This window comes from Semicossyphus pulcher, unplaced genomic scaffold (assembly GCF_022749685.1).
Source record: "Semicossyphus pulcher isolate SPU_LCO1_2020_fin unplaced genomic scaffold, fSemPul1.0.p SCAF_1, whole genome shotgun sequence".
NCBI lineage: Eukaryota > Metazoa > Chordata > Actinopteri > Labriformes > Labridae > Semicossyphus > Semicossyphus pulcher.
The window spans coordinates 35,444,070-35,461,943 of NW_027211603.1; the positions used below are offsets into that span (position 1 = coordinate 35,444,070).

General features: G+C 41.2%; 1 protein-coding gene across 1 annotated transcript in view; it reads left to right on the forward strand.

Annotated features, from left to right (window-relative positions):
• LOC138598761 (cell migration-inducing and hyaluronan-binding protein-like) overlaps window positions 1–17,874 on the forward strand; it is a 126,637-nt gene that overhangs the window by 96,173 nt on the left and 12,590 nt on the right. The window contains exons 21-23 of the mRNA XM_069670649.1: window positions 1,118–1,333; window positions 11,792–12,003; window positions 17,047–17,232. Of these exons, the coding sequence (XP_069526750.1) occupies window positions 1,118–1,333; window positions 11,792–12,003; window positions 17,047–17,232 (614 nt within the window). The remainder of the gene's footprint in view (window positions 1–1,117; window positions 1,334–11,791; window positions 12,004–17,046; window positions 17,233–17,874) is intronic.

The following is a 17,874-nucleotide window of genomic DNA, read 5'->3' on the forward strand; positions in this document are numbered from 1 at the left end:
GATTGCGCATTTCGGCTATACCAGTTAGTCTTAATAAGTTTACCACTGGCCTGCAGAAGCACACGTTTCACTGTTTTGGTGGATTATGAATTTTAGATGCACTTTGTGTCATGGCACAGTGAAGGACTGGGGACTAGTATTATATATTCCTCTTGGAGTGCTCTATTTGCCCAGTCTGTGTACGAGTTGGCGTTTTATCAGTGTAGAACAACTACTGGATTTAGGCCTCACCTTTTTTTGGAATACCAACATCCGTAATATTGAATCTGCCTGAACAATTGTATAAATCATCTTCCTTGCAAACCTTTGCATTGTTTTCAGCTTTTAGCATCGCATTCACCAATTCTGCAACTCTGTTATTGTTGTGGGATACCGTGTTTTGCTAGGCATGCCAGTCAAATGTTTTAATGAGTTGAGGGATGTGTTGACAAGAGCTTTATCAGGCAAGGAAATGCAGGTGTCTGTGAGGTCAGTGTGTGGAACATAGGAGAGTTTTTCCAAGACTGTGGCTTGGTGATGTTGGCTGAGGAATGCACCCCTTAAGTTAGCCAGTCAGCTGATGTTCAAGGTGGATTGCAAGCCTGGTAGTTAGCGGAATTGTTAGCTGGAGATGAGTTCAGTCTTCTCATTTTTCCCTCATGTTCTCTGATGTGTAACTATGTGATTACTAGTTAATCCAAAATTATACTGTAATATTACTAAATCTTAAAGTCAAAGCTGATCCACTTTTCTACTCTTATTCCATGCTCAACTAGAAATCCTCAGTGAGGGTTCTTTAACAATCCCCCTTGCAAGTTTGTGGCGAAACAATAATTGGTATTTAAATGGATGAAGTTTAGTGAACATTATGAGCTGTCCTGACCACCAGATGACCCCATTTACTTTAAATTGTATAAAAAATCTGAGTTAAAAATCTGATCCAATCCAAACCATAGGCCTATTGTGTGGTTAGTTAAATTTGCTTAAACATTAATATAGGGAGCCTTCACCATTCTTGTTTCAGGGACTTTTGTAACCTATGAATTTTCAGATAATATCATGAATAATGTACTAAGTAGCAAATACTGACTATGAGCATCTTGGAATTTATGCCTCTCACTCCATCTCTCTACTCCAGATCACATCTCGGGTGTTTTTCGGGGAGCCAGGTCCCTGGTTTTATAAAATGGAGATGGATGGGGACAAGACGACCATCTTCCACGACATTGATGGATCAGTCAGCCAATATCCTGGAGCCTTTCTTGTTAAGGAGGACAACTGGTTGCTCCGTCACCCTGACTGCATCGATGTGCCTGACTGGAGGGCTGCTATCTGCAGCGGACGTTATGCACAAGTGGGTTAGAGGGTGTCAAACTTGCTCTCTAATTTCTCCTCACAGATCTCCCTCCCAAAACAAATCCTCTGTCATACACAACCTATATTGTTTGGCTCCATGCATGCTCATATCCGTGTTCTTTGATACAAGTTTAAGTTTTTAAAACCTGTTCTGTGTGAAGTGAGAAGAATCTTACACATCAAGGCACGTTGTGGTAAAGAATTGTTCAGAAGTTGCATACATTTGCCTGTGCTATTGTAGATGGATGATTTTGTTGGTTTGGTGACCCGTTTGGACAATATTGGTAGTGTTTCCCCGGATGAACACTGCCTTTCACATGAGCACCAGCGCCTAGTGTCATAAGAATGTGGACATTGCTAGTGCATGCATCGTTTTGGAAGCGAATGAATGTTATACGCATCATCCTTTCAATACTACTTTTCTTTGTTCATTTTTTGGAGGATGAAGAGCAATGAGGTAATCTGTTTGTAGCTATGTAAGATTATTAATTGTAACGTGAAGATGACTTTGATTTAGTATTATTTATTTACAGAACCCTAGTTAGGTTACAGGTTCAGAAAGCGGGTAGTAAAAACCCCGGGTTTGTTAACCCTGAAATAAGGGAAACCTCGAGTTTGCCGTTTCAGAAAGAGAGGTAACGTCAGCTCCAAGTTGTAACTATGGTAACTGTGTCTGTGAACCTTACCTGGTCGGGAGCAGGTTTTCTTCAGGAAACTCAGAGTTTCACTCTGTCTCCACCCTCTAGGCTATTAAACCCTCATTCGACTTTCTCATTCATTCAGCCCGTATCATGCGCGTTTGACCGGTTACCAAATAAGAAAATGTTGCATCTCTGTGGTGCTCCGACCCCTTTGCAAAAGTCTTTTATTTTTATTATTAAATAATCAAAGGACAAATCTGTGTCAAAGTCATTATTTATAGATTTTCCACCACCACTGCCGAGAGCACTCAAATAAAACAAATGAGTCATTTATTTGTTCCCCTTCATTATTTTCAGGGATAAAGCTAATGCACATTAAAACAGCCACTGAATGATATTTAATTAGTTTAACATTTAAAATATGATTGAAGTGAGGTTCAGCCATGAGCCTGTTCTGCCTGAACCGCACCTTTGAATTATGTTCTGGTATTTTATTTTTAACTGCTTCCATGTACGTTTTTCTCCCGCTGGATTGCTCCTAAATTAATATAAATTTTAGCTTTCGGTCGTGATTAAATATTAAATAAATAGACCAGTTCAAACTTGCGCGTTTACTCGAGTAGCAATTTCTTCCCACATCGCTTCTCTCTCTTTTGCAGCTGCAGCCGTGTTACTTCATTTTTCTTAAAACATGCTCGTATTCGCTGAACGTCCGTGTGAGGATTTCGAGCTCCACTGGTGTGACGTAAGAGGACCTCTTTTTGTTTACCGTTGCCATGGTGAATCGTGGTATCCGGGCTCTATTAATGCTGGCTTTTTATAGTAAGCTTGCACGCACTTAGCTCCGGCTGAATTCCTCAGGGTTGATTGAACTAACTCTGATCAGCTGTTCTCAAACCAAAAAGCCAGCGACTTTCAGCTCAGGGTAAGTCAAGCCACAGCTCGGGGTGAGACTGAGGGTTTGCTGAACCTCCTTTCTGAAACGCTCCCGGGGATTACGGTTTTATGTTGGGGCGGCTGTGGCACAGTGGTAGAGTCGGTCGTCTTTCAATCAGTCGGAGGTTCGATCTCCAGCTCCCTCAGGCTACATGTCAAAGTGCCCTGGGGCAAGACACTGAACCCCAAATTGCATGAATTGTATGAATGTGATAACTGATTGACAGTTTGGCACTTTACGTAGCAGCCTCTGCCATCAGTGTATGAATGTGTGTGTGAATGGGTGAATGTGACATGTGGTGTAAAAGCAGCTTTGAGTGGTCGCAAAGACTAGAAAAGCGCTATATAAGTACAGTTAATTTACCATTTATGTTACCCGTCACTGCCATGGTGTCATGAGATGTGCTCTGGTGTCCTAAGAAATGTCAGAATAATGTTGCACATCGTTTAACTCTTTCATCTTCAAAGAGCTGTGTAGCTTATTCAAACGCCTTCATAACCATCAAATCCTGACCATGCCAATTTTGCTCTTTTACATAGCAATATATGTAATCATAGTTATATCGGTAGTATTATAGTGCAATTAATTAATTAAGTAATATTTCATAATTTGCACTCGTTAAGAAAGGGGCACCACCTCTGCTACGGACAAAGTTAAAGAAATAAACATTTGGTAATAATCACTCATTTTCTGAGTTGAAAGTTCTCAAACACATTGACCAACGGCTTTTGCTTTGATCAAGGACAGACATCTAGCAATCAATCAATCAATCAATAAATCAAATTTTATTTGTATAGCGCGAAATCATAACCAAAGTTATCTCAAGACACTTTACATAAAGAGCAGGTCTAGACAGTACTCTTTGTTATTTAGAGAAAGACCAAACATGAATCACCATGAGTAGCTCTGAGCAACATTTGGCACATTGGCAAGGAAAAACTTCCTTTTAACAGGCAGAAACCTCGAGCAGAACCAGACTCATGTTGAACAGCCATCTGCCTCGACTGGATGGGCCGAAAAATGGGATAGAAGGAGATGCAGGATAGAGACAGGCAAAGACAGCAACAACAACATATGTCCTTGTTACATCAACAACAACAGGTAGTACATACTTATGGTTACAATGCCAATAATAGCGGTCCACTAGTGTGAAGAGAGTAGCAAGAACAGCATAGTCATGATGAAAGGCTGATAATAATAAATTAGCAAGAGAAGCATAGTAATGACTAGAAAATGCTGTCTGCTGAATATACCATCTACACTGCTAATAGAGCTGACGCTAAGCTGCTAATGCTAAGCTGCTAATGCTAAACTGCTAATGCTAAGCTGCTAATGCTCTGCTTGAACGATGAATTAACGTAATGTATGAATGATGTGAAATATGTTGTTGAAGGGCTTACACTAAACTGCTAATGCTGTGCATGAAATATGAATGAATGTAATGTATGAATGATCTGTAATATGTTGTGGAAGAGATGATGCTAAACTGCTAATGCTGAACTGCTATATGAATGAGTCTGGTGGTGAGGAAGATGACTGAGGAGGTAATAAAGGTCAGGTTAGAGGTGATGAGAGTCAGTCTGGAGGTGAAGAAGATGACTGAGGAGGTAATAAAGGTTAGGTTAGAGGTGATGAGAGTCACTCTGGAGGTGAAGAAGTGAATGAGGAGGTGATGAGGATGATGGAGGAGTTTAAAATTGAAGACCAGCCTTGAGAAATGCTTGAGATAGTGTTAAAATGTCTGTCCTGTGTGTATGTGCGTGTCAACCATAGACTCTATAGTCATTGGTGTCAACTGAGCTCCAAATGAACTCAAGTGACCCCCAGCTGAACTCAGCAGTTGCCGTGGTGATGGCTCATGAGGAGAGGCTGTGGGTTAATTAGCAGCAGCTGTGTGACTCCTTGGCTGAGCAGTTGATTTTACTGAGATCTTAGCTGAAAAAAGCCTCTCAATCTTCTGCCATTGTGCCAAGACCGTAAATGCTATCAACCCAAAATATTTCATATGAACATCACAAGGGTTTGAGCAAGCTGTCATTCGAATTTTATGTCTCTACTGCCAAAATTGTGTTCAGGAAAGAAAGCTTCCATTTGGAGTTCTCCAGAAATGTTTAACATTAGAGCAGATGGGGCAGTTGGGCAACTTTCTGGGACATTGAGGCATCTAGTGGCAAAAGCGTAAATTTTTTGGCTTTGGGCCGCCATTTATCACGAGCAGCACAAGATTACCTACGATTTGATGTATTTTTTATGTATGTGGAGTGAACATTCTATGCGCTGTTGTAATTTGTTTGGGAAAGTTCCGAGGTGTTTTTTCACAGCCTCCTCCCTCTGGCAATGACATCACCCACTCTAATGCTGGGCATTTTTCACTTGTTTTGTGAAAACTTTAGGTGCTTTGAAAGGTTCCTGTGAATAAAGTATGAATGCTATGGAAGGATTTTGATGAAAGCTGAAAGATGTGTGAATATTTTAAAAGTGGAATGGAGTTTATACGTGAATGTATGAATGAGTTATGGAGGGTTTAATTTGCTTTCAGCATTCACACCAATAACAGGCTTATAATAATGAATTAGCAAGAACAGCAAATATCAAATGAATTGAGGAGAAATGGCAATCAGAATTGGCTGGGTTATAGTGATCAAGAATATGAGTTTGGTTTGAGGCTAACGGAGAGATGGTAATTAAAGCCCTATAAATTTAGAGGTTGTGGGGATTTAAGTACTATCCTACATCATCTTTGAGCTCAGCAGCACAAATTTAATACTAAAGTGTATCCTTGTTTGTGAGAGGAGCCTTTTAAGTGGTTCACTTTAGACCTCCTATGGGAAAGGGGGTTTAGGGTCTTTACTGCTTAATTTATTTTTGACCTTTACTGCAGATTCAGCATTAGCTCTCAGGAATTTCCTGCTCTGTCCATTGTCCTCGCTACAGGCGCAAGGCTTCTTCTATATATTTTAATTCAATCTGTTCAACCTAAAAAAGCCAGAACATCTGAGATGAAGGTTTATTAATCTGACTATTTCTAATTCATGTTTATGTTGAAGATTATTTATTTCTCCTTTATCCTCCTCCATGTTAACAGATGGGACAATAGTCAAACTATAAAATCTAAATACAAACCAAATAAATGTTTCTCAAACATGGTTTCTGTCATTATAGCTAGTAATTATCATGCTGATTTACGTCCAAGTGTTCCTTTTTCTGACAAGTTTATTTTTAATTAGTTATTTGATGCTGTCAAAATGATGATTGACAGCTCTGTTGACAAATTGATCAAATTCTCTAATTTGTCACACACTCTGTTATTCCAGTGAATTCCTGCTGATATTGAAAAACTGTAGTCCAGACACTTCACTAAGTAAACATGTCTGGCTAATGCACTGGAATGTTTATCCAGGCTTTTGATGTTTTGAGATGTCATAGAGACCTCTGACCTAGCTACCTGACGAGCTTAGTGTCTCCAAAGGCCATAGTGATCGATGTCACAGAAACGGCAATGTACATTGCATGTAATGTAAAGGAAGAGTCCCACTCCCATTTCATTATTCACTTTTTTTATACATATTTTTGTCCCCTGGACACAGTGCAGGGTGTCAGTGTGAACAAACATGTCTTTGTTGACACTAAAAGTATAGTGTAGAATAGGACTATTCTGTAAAACACAGCAGCCACACTTGTGTAATCACTTATCCTTGCTTGTCAATATCCAGCTTCAGTTATGAGATACATAACTTTGGGCCCTATTTACACGCGCACAGTCTAAAGCGCATGGCACTAACTGTCCGACCCACTTTTGCTAGTTACAGTTACAGTGCACAATCTGGGCGCAAACCGAGGGGCAAGGCCCAAAGTGGTTGGCTTAAACCCCTGGATTAATTCTAGGTGGGTATGAATCATGAATATGAATCAAACCAATCAGTTCTCATTCCCTTTAAGAGCCAGGTGCACCTGCAGGTAAGCGTGTTGCTATATGCCGTGGATTTCAGTCATTCTTTTTATATATATTAACAGATGTATATATACATATACAGTACTGTGCAAAAGTTAGGCAGGTGTGAAAAAATGCTGTAAACTAAGAGTGCTTTCAAAAATATAAATAATAATTGTTTATTTTTATCAATTTACAAAATGATAAGTTAGTGAACAAAATAAAAATCTCTCTTTTGAGAGATTACCCTTTGCTTTCAAACTAGCATCAAGGTACACTTGCACAAAGTCAGGGATTTTGTAGGATTATAGTCAGGTGTATGATCTACCAATTATACCAAACAGGTGCTAATGATCATCAATTTCACATGTAGGTTGAAACACACAAAGTCATTAACTGAAACAGAAACAGCGTGTAGGAGGCTTAAAACTCTGAGTACCAAGGTGAGTTTCATGTCACAGGTCATACACCATGGCAAGACTGAGCACAGCAACAAGACACAAGGTAGTTATACTGCCTCAGCAAGGTCTCTCCCAGACAAAGATTTCAAAGCACAGTGGGGTTTCAAGATGTGCTGTTCAAGCTCTTTTGAAGAAGCACAAAGAAACGGGCAACGTTGAGGATCGTAGATGCAGTGGTCGACCAAGGAAAGCAGCAGATGAAAAACACATTAAGCTTATTTCCCTTCGAAATCGGAAGATGTCCAGCAGTGCCATCAGCTCAGAACTGGCAGACACCAGTGGGACCCAGGTACACCCATCTACTGTCCGGAGAAGTCTGGCCAGAATTGGTCTTCATGGAAGACTTGCAGCCAAAAAGCCATACCTCTGACATGGAAACAAGGCCAAGGCTCAACTATGCACGAAAACATAGGAACTGGGATGCAGAAAAACGTCAGCAGGTGCTCTGGACTGATGAGTCAAAATTTGAAATATTTGGCTGTAGCAGAAGGCAGTTTGTTCGCCAAAGGGCTGAAGAGCACTACAATAATGAGTGTCTGCAGGCAACAGTGAAGCATGGTGGAGGTTCCTTGCAAGTTTAGGGCTGCATTTCTGCAGATGGAGTTGGAGATTTGTTCAGGATTAATGGTGTCCTCAATGCTAAGAAATACATGCAGATACTTATCCATCATGCAATACCATCAGGGAGGCGTATAACTTTATAAATTATTTAAATCTCCAGACATGCCGTCAGAATGGGACAGGATCTTATGTTTATTAAAGTTCTGTGTGCTGAGCATCAAAGAAAGTTCGGCTGTACATATTAATTTACTTATTGTTGCTGCTGAATCACACAGTTGTATTCACCAGTGCGTGCGTAATGGACACTGGGCAGTGTATTAATATTTGTGGGCACGATTGTCAGCGCCACAGGTAGGTACGTTTGAGGATTATAATAATGTACCTCTTAGTTCTGTGTGTGTGAGTGTGTTTGTTTTGGCGTGTATTAGAGAGAGCATGCATCGGAATGAGCCCGTGAGATGGAGAACTTGGTGTCGGTCTCGGCAGTTTGTGGCTTGTGCGTGGCTCGAGCAGGAATCTCCCTCAGGTGAAGCAGGTGTGTGTGGAGGCAGCAGTGAGCATACCGATGTATGCCCATTAATGCGTCCTTGTGGGCGGCTGTGGCTCAGTGGTAGAGTCGGTCGTCTTTCAATCGGAAGGTCGGAGGTTCGATCCCCAGCTCCGTCAGGCTACATGTCGAAGTGTCCTTGGGCAAGACACTGAACCCCAAATTGCTCCCGGTGGCATAGCCAACGGGTATGAATGTGATATCTGATTGACAGTTGGGCACTTTACGTAGCAGCCTCTGCCATCAGTGTGTGAATGGGTGAATGTGATATGTAGTGTAAAAGCAGCTTTGAGTGGTCGCAAAGACTAGAAAAGCGCTATATAAGTACAGTCCATTTACCATTTACCATTCACTTTAAATACAAGGAAGATATTGTTTATACTGTATACATATATATATATACCATAGACTTTGGACTTCAGACCAGGATTTTGTTGGTCTTTGGCGCAGTCGCTTTCTGCCTGGGTGTGAAAATGACAACTGCGTTGGGTGGAAAATAGCAATGACACTTGCACTGCGGTGCTTTGCGATGGGTGTACGATAGGACCCTTTGTCTCAGTAGTCATTAATTGAGTGAGTACTATAGGAAACATACAAAAACACATAAGAGTGTAAAATATGTGTGTGTGTGTGTGTGTGTGTGTGTGTGTGTGTGTGTGTGTGTACAAATCTCTCCTTGTTTGATGTGTGCTTGTTGTGCTTGTTTTATCTCTGCTGTTGGTTGTTGTGGCATTGCAGCAAGAACTAAAACTTTTCTGGAGTCCCTTCCCATACCTTAAGCGTCTTCAAGGATATCTTTATGCAGATGAGGGATGTAGCTGTAGTCTCTTGGTTTTTTCAATGTAAAGACGTTACAAGTTTTTGTCATCTTATTATAGTATCTTTTGTTCCAAAATGTTTATATTGAAGATGATTGATTTAATTTCACCTTTGTCTTCATATTTCACATAATTAAAGATTTGTTATTTATGTTGTTCAGTTATGCATGTATCTAATACTGAGGCCACAGAAATTGCATAAAAGCATCTTGAAGCATTCATGACATTACTCACATGTTGCTGTCAGAGTTGTGCTGCAGGCCTGTGGCCGTGGGGTTTATAGTCGATAGCACCTCATATACCGTTAACCTGTATGTGAGGCGTTTTCCAGCATACATGAGTACGTGGTTCTGAAGCTATTCTATGTTTGTTGGTGTGCTGTAAATAGACAACCAGTGCATCAGTCAAGTTATATCAGTAAATGACTTTGTCCTTGAAATATTGATGTCCCAGCAAAAGTTGATAGACTTCTTGACACAGGACGATGGATGCCAGAATTATTGGGCACACTGTGGGAGCAGGTCATCATTGGTATTCAAGGCCTTGGTGTAGAGATCAAAAACTTTACCATATTGTCTGTCATCTTTCTTTGCATCTTTCCTGCACTAGAGCATCCATGGTCCCGATGACCCCTTCCTTCTAAATCACAAAGTTGTTATTTGTCTTTCTCTTGTCTTTGTCTTATTTTTCAGATAAATAATATAGCACCTGTATTAAAACTCAACCTACCCATTCCATAATGAACGACAGTTCCTCTCATTTTTGTATCAATTCAGTAAAAGTCCGTTCACCCAAAAGAGGGGATACAGCAAGTTATTCCATCAAAGAAAAACAGTGTATAAATGTTTCTCATGTAACAAGAAGCCATTAGTGTGCGCTATTATTATATCATTGCTATCAAAGAAAATGTGCTACAACAGAGGCTGCATGCTTGCTGGGTATTGACGCCACAGGTCCTTTTGTTTAGCTGAAAAACAATATGTCAACATTTAAAACATTATACAAGAAGATTACAAATACCACTATTTACTGATTATCTGTCAGGTAAAGATAACCAATAGACAAAAGAATATGCTTGATGCAGCAAAAATTCTGAACATGTGAGAGTAAAAACACATTTGGTCAATAATAACTCCTGACCCTTTGTAGCTGGATCTAACATTATAGCATCCTTGTGTTAGATTCTAACATTACATGTCTACATGTAACGAAAACACAGTATCCAATCATTAGGCCATAGCGATTAGCTAAAACCTACCACCTGAAGCCTAACCTAGCAGAGCAAGCTTAACCTAGCTCTTCCTTTCTGTAGTCGAGCCTATTCAAACTACGGTCGATAGCTTGGTGCAGGTTGGTCATCATACACACTATCACAGAAAGCTTAGCTGTTTCTTGCTTTGCTCGATTTATCCAGGAGGTGATTGACAAGTCCACTTTCACAATGGGTGTGGACTGGTCCATCACCTCCTGGATGACTGACTACCTGACAGACAGACTACAGTTTGTCCGCCTGGGCAGGGTTATGTCTGGAGTGGTGGAGAGTAGTACAGGAGCTCCACAGGGGACTGTGCTTTCTCCTTTTTACCCTGTACACCTCTGACCTTCAGTACAACTCAGTCATGCCATCTGCAGAAGTTTTCTGACGACTCTGCAGTGGTTGGTTGCTTAAGTGATGGACAGGAGGAGGAGTAAAGAGCACTGGTGGACAACTTTGTAGAGTGGACAGGAAGAAATCCCCTGCTTCTGAACGTGACCAAGACCAGGGAGATGGTGATCGACTTCAGGAGCTGATTAAGAAGGCCGGCTCCGTCATCGGATGCAAACTGGACTCTTTCACTGAGGTGGCAGAGAGGAGAACACTGAACACACTGTTAACCATCATGGATAACCTTGACCACCCTCTCTACCACCTGTTGGACAGACAGAGGAGCATCCTCTCCAACAGACTGGTGCAGCTCTGCTGTCACAAGGACAGATACAGGAAATATTTCCTGCCCAAGGCAATAACACTGTACAACAGCTCACCTCTGTCCAGCAGGGAACTCTCATCCTGATGTCTCTGTCTCATTCAAATTGCACTCTGTTCTAATAATCTGATAATTATTCAAACTGCACTTGTTATGCTCCTGCTAAAATTTGCACATGATTCATCTTAAACATTAAGTGTCACTTCATCAGGGTACCTGCACATTAACAACCTATACTCTGTAATTGCACATTTATAACTGTGAAGACTGTATGGTACATTAACACCTCTACCTCCCTGTAATGTTTGTTTACATCTAAGTTATATGTTTGCTTTATATTTTACTTTTACTTGAGTAGGTTTACTTGACTTGGCACTTACATTGACTTCCCTCTACGTTTTTTTTTATTATCATCGTGTCATCCGGTCCCTTTGTTAATAAAAATAAACTTTAATCAACATTAGAGCTATGATAACATAATAAATCTCTAACTTGTTCAGGAGTTTATCTACCAATTTTAGGAAATTATTTTTCTAATAAAAAAACACGACATCAGAATCAGCCTTCTAACTTGATTGTCGTGTTTCCTTCAGGTCTACATCCAGATACGGAACCCTGCCTACCTGGACATGCGCATCGCGAGGAATGAGTACCCTGATCGGCCTCTTACACTGGAGGGCGCCCTTGGGAAGAGGAAACACTACCAGCAGTTTCAGCCAGTCATTACACTGGCTAAGGGCTATACCATCCACTGGGACCAAGCAGCACCTGCTGAGGTTACCATCTGGCTTATCAACTTTAACAAGTCAGTAAACACACCTGTGACAGCAGCTTTTGACAAACACTATGCATGTTTGCAGCAAGTCTAATTTGGATTCTTTGACTCCACAAAAATAAAATAACAAAAACAAAATAAAAACCAGGCAACTGTGTAGGACAGCGAGCTACTGCTACCAAAGGGGGCAGGTTTATGCAGGAAACACAACTTTTCTGCATTGTAAACATCTTAAAACATAATTAATGATCGTAGAAAAGGTAAATTTAACTGCAAAGAATGAAGTAAGGTATAAGGAACATAACACATTATTTTTCACAAGCCCCTCTCAGTCCAACAGTCCTTAATACTGACAATCCAACAGGGGCAGGTTATAATGCAGGAAGCACAGTTTCTCTGCATTGTTTCCTGGCCTGATAGTCTCTTGAAGCGGCTACTGTTATCCTTCCATCACTCCAGTGGGTTGCCTCTTTTTCTGTCTATGACATGCTCCCTCATGTGTCTCTCAAGCTCTTCAAAGATCCCATCTGGTGCCTGTGCATGAAGCGAGCATGGTGTCATACAGACTGTCTACAAGACTGTGGGCCTGGTCCTCCACTCTCTGACTTTTGCGGCCCCCCTCATCACTGGCAGTTTCTGCTGGTGTTGCGTCTAGTGGAGTCTTCTCTTCCCTCAGCCAGGCTTTGGCTTGGGTTAGTGTCTCTAATGGTGACAACAAGGGTCGCTCCTTGTAGCGTGGATCAAGCAGACATGCGAGCACCACCTCATTTGACTCTTTCACCTTGGAGAACCTCTTCTCCAGGCTCTCCAGCATAATCTTTCTCAGAGTCTGGATTCCTCTACTTGTGAGTCCCTGTGATTCCAGCAGACACCTCAGCACTGCTACACAGGCTATAATGCAGGAGGAATCTGCTTTGCTAAGTACCAGTATTATCTCTTCTAGTGGTGTGAGGGTCTCCAACACAGTTGGACATGTGAAATGCCCATGGTCACTTGCAGTGATTGCTCTCTTTTGCTCCAGCATCCTCAGGAGCATGTGTAGTGTGCAGTTTTGCCTGGTTGGCACAGCCTGCAGTATTGAATGCTAAGGGACACAAACCTCCTCCTGAATGACAGAGAGCCGTGCAACCACTGAGTGGTTGTGTATTTTTTTTTTTTGTTTGGCCACCACCACCCTCTAGGAGCTGAGGCCATCATTAATGATCAGTTGTAGTGTATGGGCACTGCAGCTTAGGTCGGGCATCTTCACTAGCCTCATACCTTTTACCATATTTGCGCCACTGTCCATTAGCACCAGGGGGACACACTGTGTGCCGATGTTCCATTCCTCAAGCATGGTCAAGAAGATCTGCCCAATGTATTGCCCTGTTTGGGACCCCGACATGGCCTTCATGTTCAACACAACTTGGACTCTATTCCAGTTCCTATCGCTGAAATGAGCAGTCAAGCTCATGAGGGCTTCAGTAGTCCAAAGACATGCTCATTAGGTTTATTGGACACTCCTAGTTGCCCATAGGTGTGAATATTAATGTGAGTTTGAGTGTGTGTGTAAATGTCAATAGAGGATTCTAATATAAATATGATTGCAGTCAAGTAATGATTGTGGGTCATCCAAAAGAAACAAAAAGTGTGGAAGCAGGTGGAATCAGATGTGGTTTGTAAAAAAAGAGAGAATGAGTTCCAGATGGAATGGGTTTCTTAGTTGTTGACAGAGGAGGATTTATTTCTCTGAAGATGTAATGTTATGTGCTGGGTTCCTGGATTTCCAGTTCTTGAGGACACTTTTCTTGGCGATAGTAAAGGCTAAAAGGAGTAAATGAGTGTTGTTGAAACGGTGTGAGTATGGACCCAAGAGCAGCACAATGTAAACAGGAGTATAATTGGTAATGACTTTTATTGTAATGAATGAGTCAAGATTAAAGCAGAAAGCAAATGGTGTCTTCTCTTCTCTCAGTGTGGGGGGGGAAGGGATTTGCGACTGAACAGTCCGTTCCAGTCTTTCACAGGGAAATTTCCAGATCCAATCCTCCTCTTCTCAGAAGCAGGGAATTCCTCAAGTGAGAGCTCCTCTTCGCTGTAGCAGGGGAGAAACAGGCCATGACAACAAAAAACTTCACAAAAGATCCCTTCACAGGTTATCTTCAAGTTCCAAAATGCAAACAAGTACGTCGAAGCGGCAGAGCACCAATCAGCCACAAACACAAGATGAATACAAGCGAAAAAGACTGAGCTTGTGTCAAAGACAAAGAAGGCTGTGACGTTACCAAAGGTTTGACGAAAGATGTGGGTCAGGAACAGGCAGGGTCGGCAACAGGAAATCAGTCCGGGATAAAGCGCTGGAAAATCTTGCATTGCAGAGGAACAGTCTGGCTCAGAACAGTGGATGAGTGAAGCTTAAATACTGTGGTTCACAGGTGTAGGTGGTTGAACTGATTGCAGTGGAGCAGAGCAGGCAGCGTGTGATTGGCTGAGGCTTGAGTGAGAGAGCAGGGGTGCGTTCAAGGTGACATGTAATGTTTCCAAATCCAAACTGTGACAGTGGTTTTGTTCAGGTCTGAATCTTATGGCCAAGTGAGGCCAGTGAGGTGAGTTCTGTGGAGTATTTTGTATTGTATATGTTGGTACTGCCCCTCTTCTCTTTCAAATAAATCCTATGTTTCTGGTTTTATTTTTTCAGTTTAAAATGATTAAACTTTCCATGATATCTTGTTTGTTTTTGATGGGAAAACACTCTTTTAAATAAAAGACTCTTGTAGAGATATCAGGGAGGCAGTGAGATGTAATCAGTATGAGGCTATGATGGCAGATTTTGATACATTTCTAGAAAAAGATCCGTTATGAGCTCCACAATGTTAGTGCAATACTAAATAATTGAAGTACTCTTTTAAGGTGTGGAAGGGTATGTAGGTCATTGTTGAGGTGTGGGTGTACTATCAAATACTGGAAATATTTTGACCCTAAAGGTTATGCTTCAAATGAAAGCCTCTTCGCATTCCAAAGGTGTCAAATCTCACTTTGTCACACCCATTGGCATTGTATTCAGATGCACACCTTTAGAAGAACATTGACAAGACATCTCTAACTCTTTTCAAGTTCATTAGGTCGTGCAAATGTTGCAGTTCATAATGCCTTTTTGTTTTGGCACATTCCAAAATTGATTAAACCAGCCTCTTAAAAGCCCCTGTGTGGGACCAATGACTATATATATAGATGGACAACGCGTCTCCATCTGCTCCCATTGTACGAAAGTGATGCCAAAATATCCCCCGTGATAGACGCTTTTAATACAGTCTATGTGTCGGACAAAGCTTTGATATTTGATTATCAGGAATGAAAAGGCATTGCATGCAAACCATGAGCTTGCACAAAGTGTCATCTGACCATGTGCAAATACATATGTGTTTATTCCTGCTCTCTATGGCCACACTTAAAACAAAAACAAGCCTTTTCTTATAGAAGGGAGAAATCATGATGTATCCTAAGGATGCTGATAATGGTGTACAGAGTGCCTCCTCAAAGGTATTAATGGTGTTTTATGTGGAAATGAGCAGCTCACCACTTTGTAACCTTTCTTGCTGACTCTGCTACAGTAGTTGTTTTCAAATAGTAACATGAAAGTAACCAGAATTGAAATATGGAGAGATTAAACATCAGTTATACAATCCCAAACAGAAAAGCAAGTAGGACTCTGCTTGTACCTCTTCATTGAAGGAAACACTAAGGTCAGTGTGGTGGAAACAAACTGGATGTGGTCTTGGCTATATTGATCTTTTGTTGAAGGAACAGCCTCCACCCCATAGTATTTAGCAAAATATTGCGAGCTGTGATGTGATGTGTCCAATTGTTTCAATGCTATGAAACCGGATCTCTGTGATAGTCTTTGGTTCACCAAAGCTTGGATGTATCCTGGAGTTCCAGATGGCACTGTTCATTCGAGTGACTCTTTTTCTGTATGTCAACCTGACAGAACAAAGGGAAAAGGAACAGTTTTCATTGCTGTCTGAGCATAAATGTAAGAAACTGAATGGGATTTGCATTTTAATATAATTGCATTGTTTATAATTAGATGTGATTGTACAGTTAAACATAAGAATGTAGTGGATGATTAGCAGTTTGCTCCTGAGGGCACTGGCCAGTGAGTGAAATAAACCGATGGAGGCTGTCAGCTCCCTCCTGATGTTGACAAAGATTCACCACAGAAACTAAGAGAATTTGCTTCATGCTCCTCCCTTCAGACGGTGTTTACAGTGTGGCCGTTAGAAGTAAACCGCATAAAGGCTAGTTTTCGTCTCAAGCATGTCAGGTATTTCCAATGCCCCCCCTGAGTGTCCCTGACATGGGAAGAAAAGAGACAAACATGGCATTTCAAGCGATGGTTCAAATACTAATGGCTCCCTCTACTGTTCACAGAGGAATACAGCAAGTGAAGGGAACAGCTGCTGTCTGTCTTGTGAGAGTAACTTGATTGTGGTTCAATAACACATTCTTTCCTCCCTTGTGTGATATATAAAAATGTAAAATAATTATGCATTAGAAAAAATTTATATATCCTCATATAGTAAATGGAAAGTAAAAAAGGAGGGGTGGGAAAGTTAACAGCAACTACAGCATATTTTTCCTCATTATTCACATGTAAACAAGCATTAATGTACACATATGTATATACTCTTATACTTGTAGATGCACAGAAGAAACAACACAGGTAACGTCTGTGGAAGCAAATCTGTCTCACCAGATTTAAAAATTTTAAAGCCTTAGAATTTCAAGCACATAATTTTCTTGCAGTGAAATTATGTGTATGAATTTTTTGCCTCTGAATTCAACTCTTATTATTAATGACGTGCCGTCTAAAAACAATCAATCGTTACCAAATGACGTCAGCACCTTTTGCAGGATTTAAAACAGCGACAGATTTAGGTTTATTTTAAAAGGAAACGACTGCTGCTCAGTCAATCAATCCCCTAAATCAGAGGATATGAAGAGTGCAAGTTATTTTTTCTTTTTTTTGTGAGGACAGGTTTTTGCTGTAATCACTAAAATATCTATATTGCTTGATTGTTTGTTGCATTTCAGAAATGACTGGATCAACGTGGGCCTCTGCTATCCACAAGGCACCACCTTCACCGTCATCTCGGACATCCACAACCGCCTGACCAAACAGACCCGCAAGACCGGGGTGTTCATGTCGACAACACAGAGGGAGAAGATCAACCACTCCCACTTGGCTAGGGGATACTACTACTGGGAGGAGGAAACTGGGTCAGACACACACACACGCACACACACACACACACACACACATCATCATCATATCAGCTAATCTCACAAACAAATTTTACTTTTAACACTATCCACCATGACAATACATGTTGAGCAGCATTTATATGAGTGGTTCACCCTCTACATTTTCTGCATATCCATTATATTATTCACTGATTGAAAAGCAACCAGTTTGTAGTGTAATGTGTTAAAACCATTTCAATATTTTCCACTTACAATGGTTAAAATGACTGTGTGTAGAACTTAGATCAATTCTGTGTCCAGATGCAACTGCGTTTTGAAGCCCCAATTGCACCGGCGCTGGGGGTCACCATATTGGAAATGCAAGAGCCGGCTAATCCAGAGGCAGGCAAAGAGGCGGAGCGCGAACGAGCTGAAGCCTATGGCCGAGGACTATTGGCGGGCCGCATGAATCAGACAGCTACGACTATGAAGCCAGGCTATGCTCCTCAGCGCAGCTAGCGGTTATTAGCCATAGACTGTATAAATAATGAATGAGCTAGTTTGACTTTGCCAGAAGGAGATTCTGTTTGTGACTGTGACTGACAACAGGTGTTTAGTCATCAGAGTAAAGAGTAAAGAAGTAGCGGGAGGGAGCGGCAAGCCGGCACCTAACGGGAA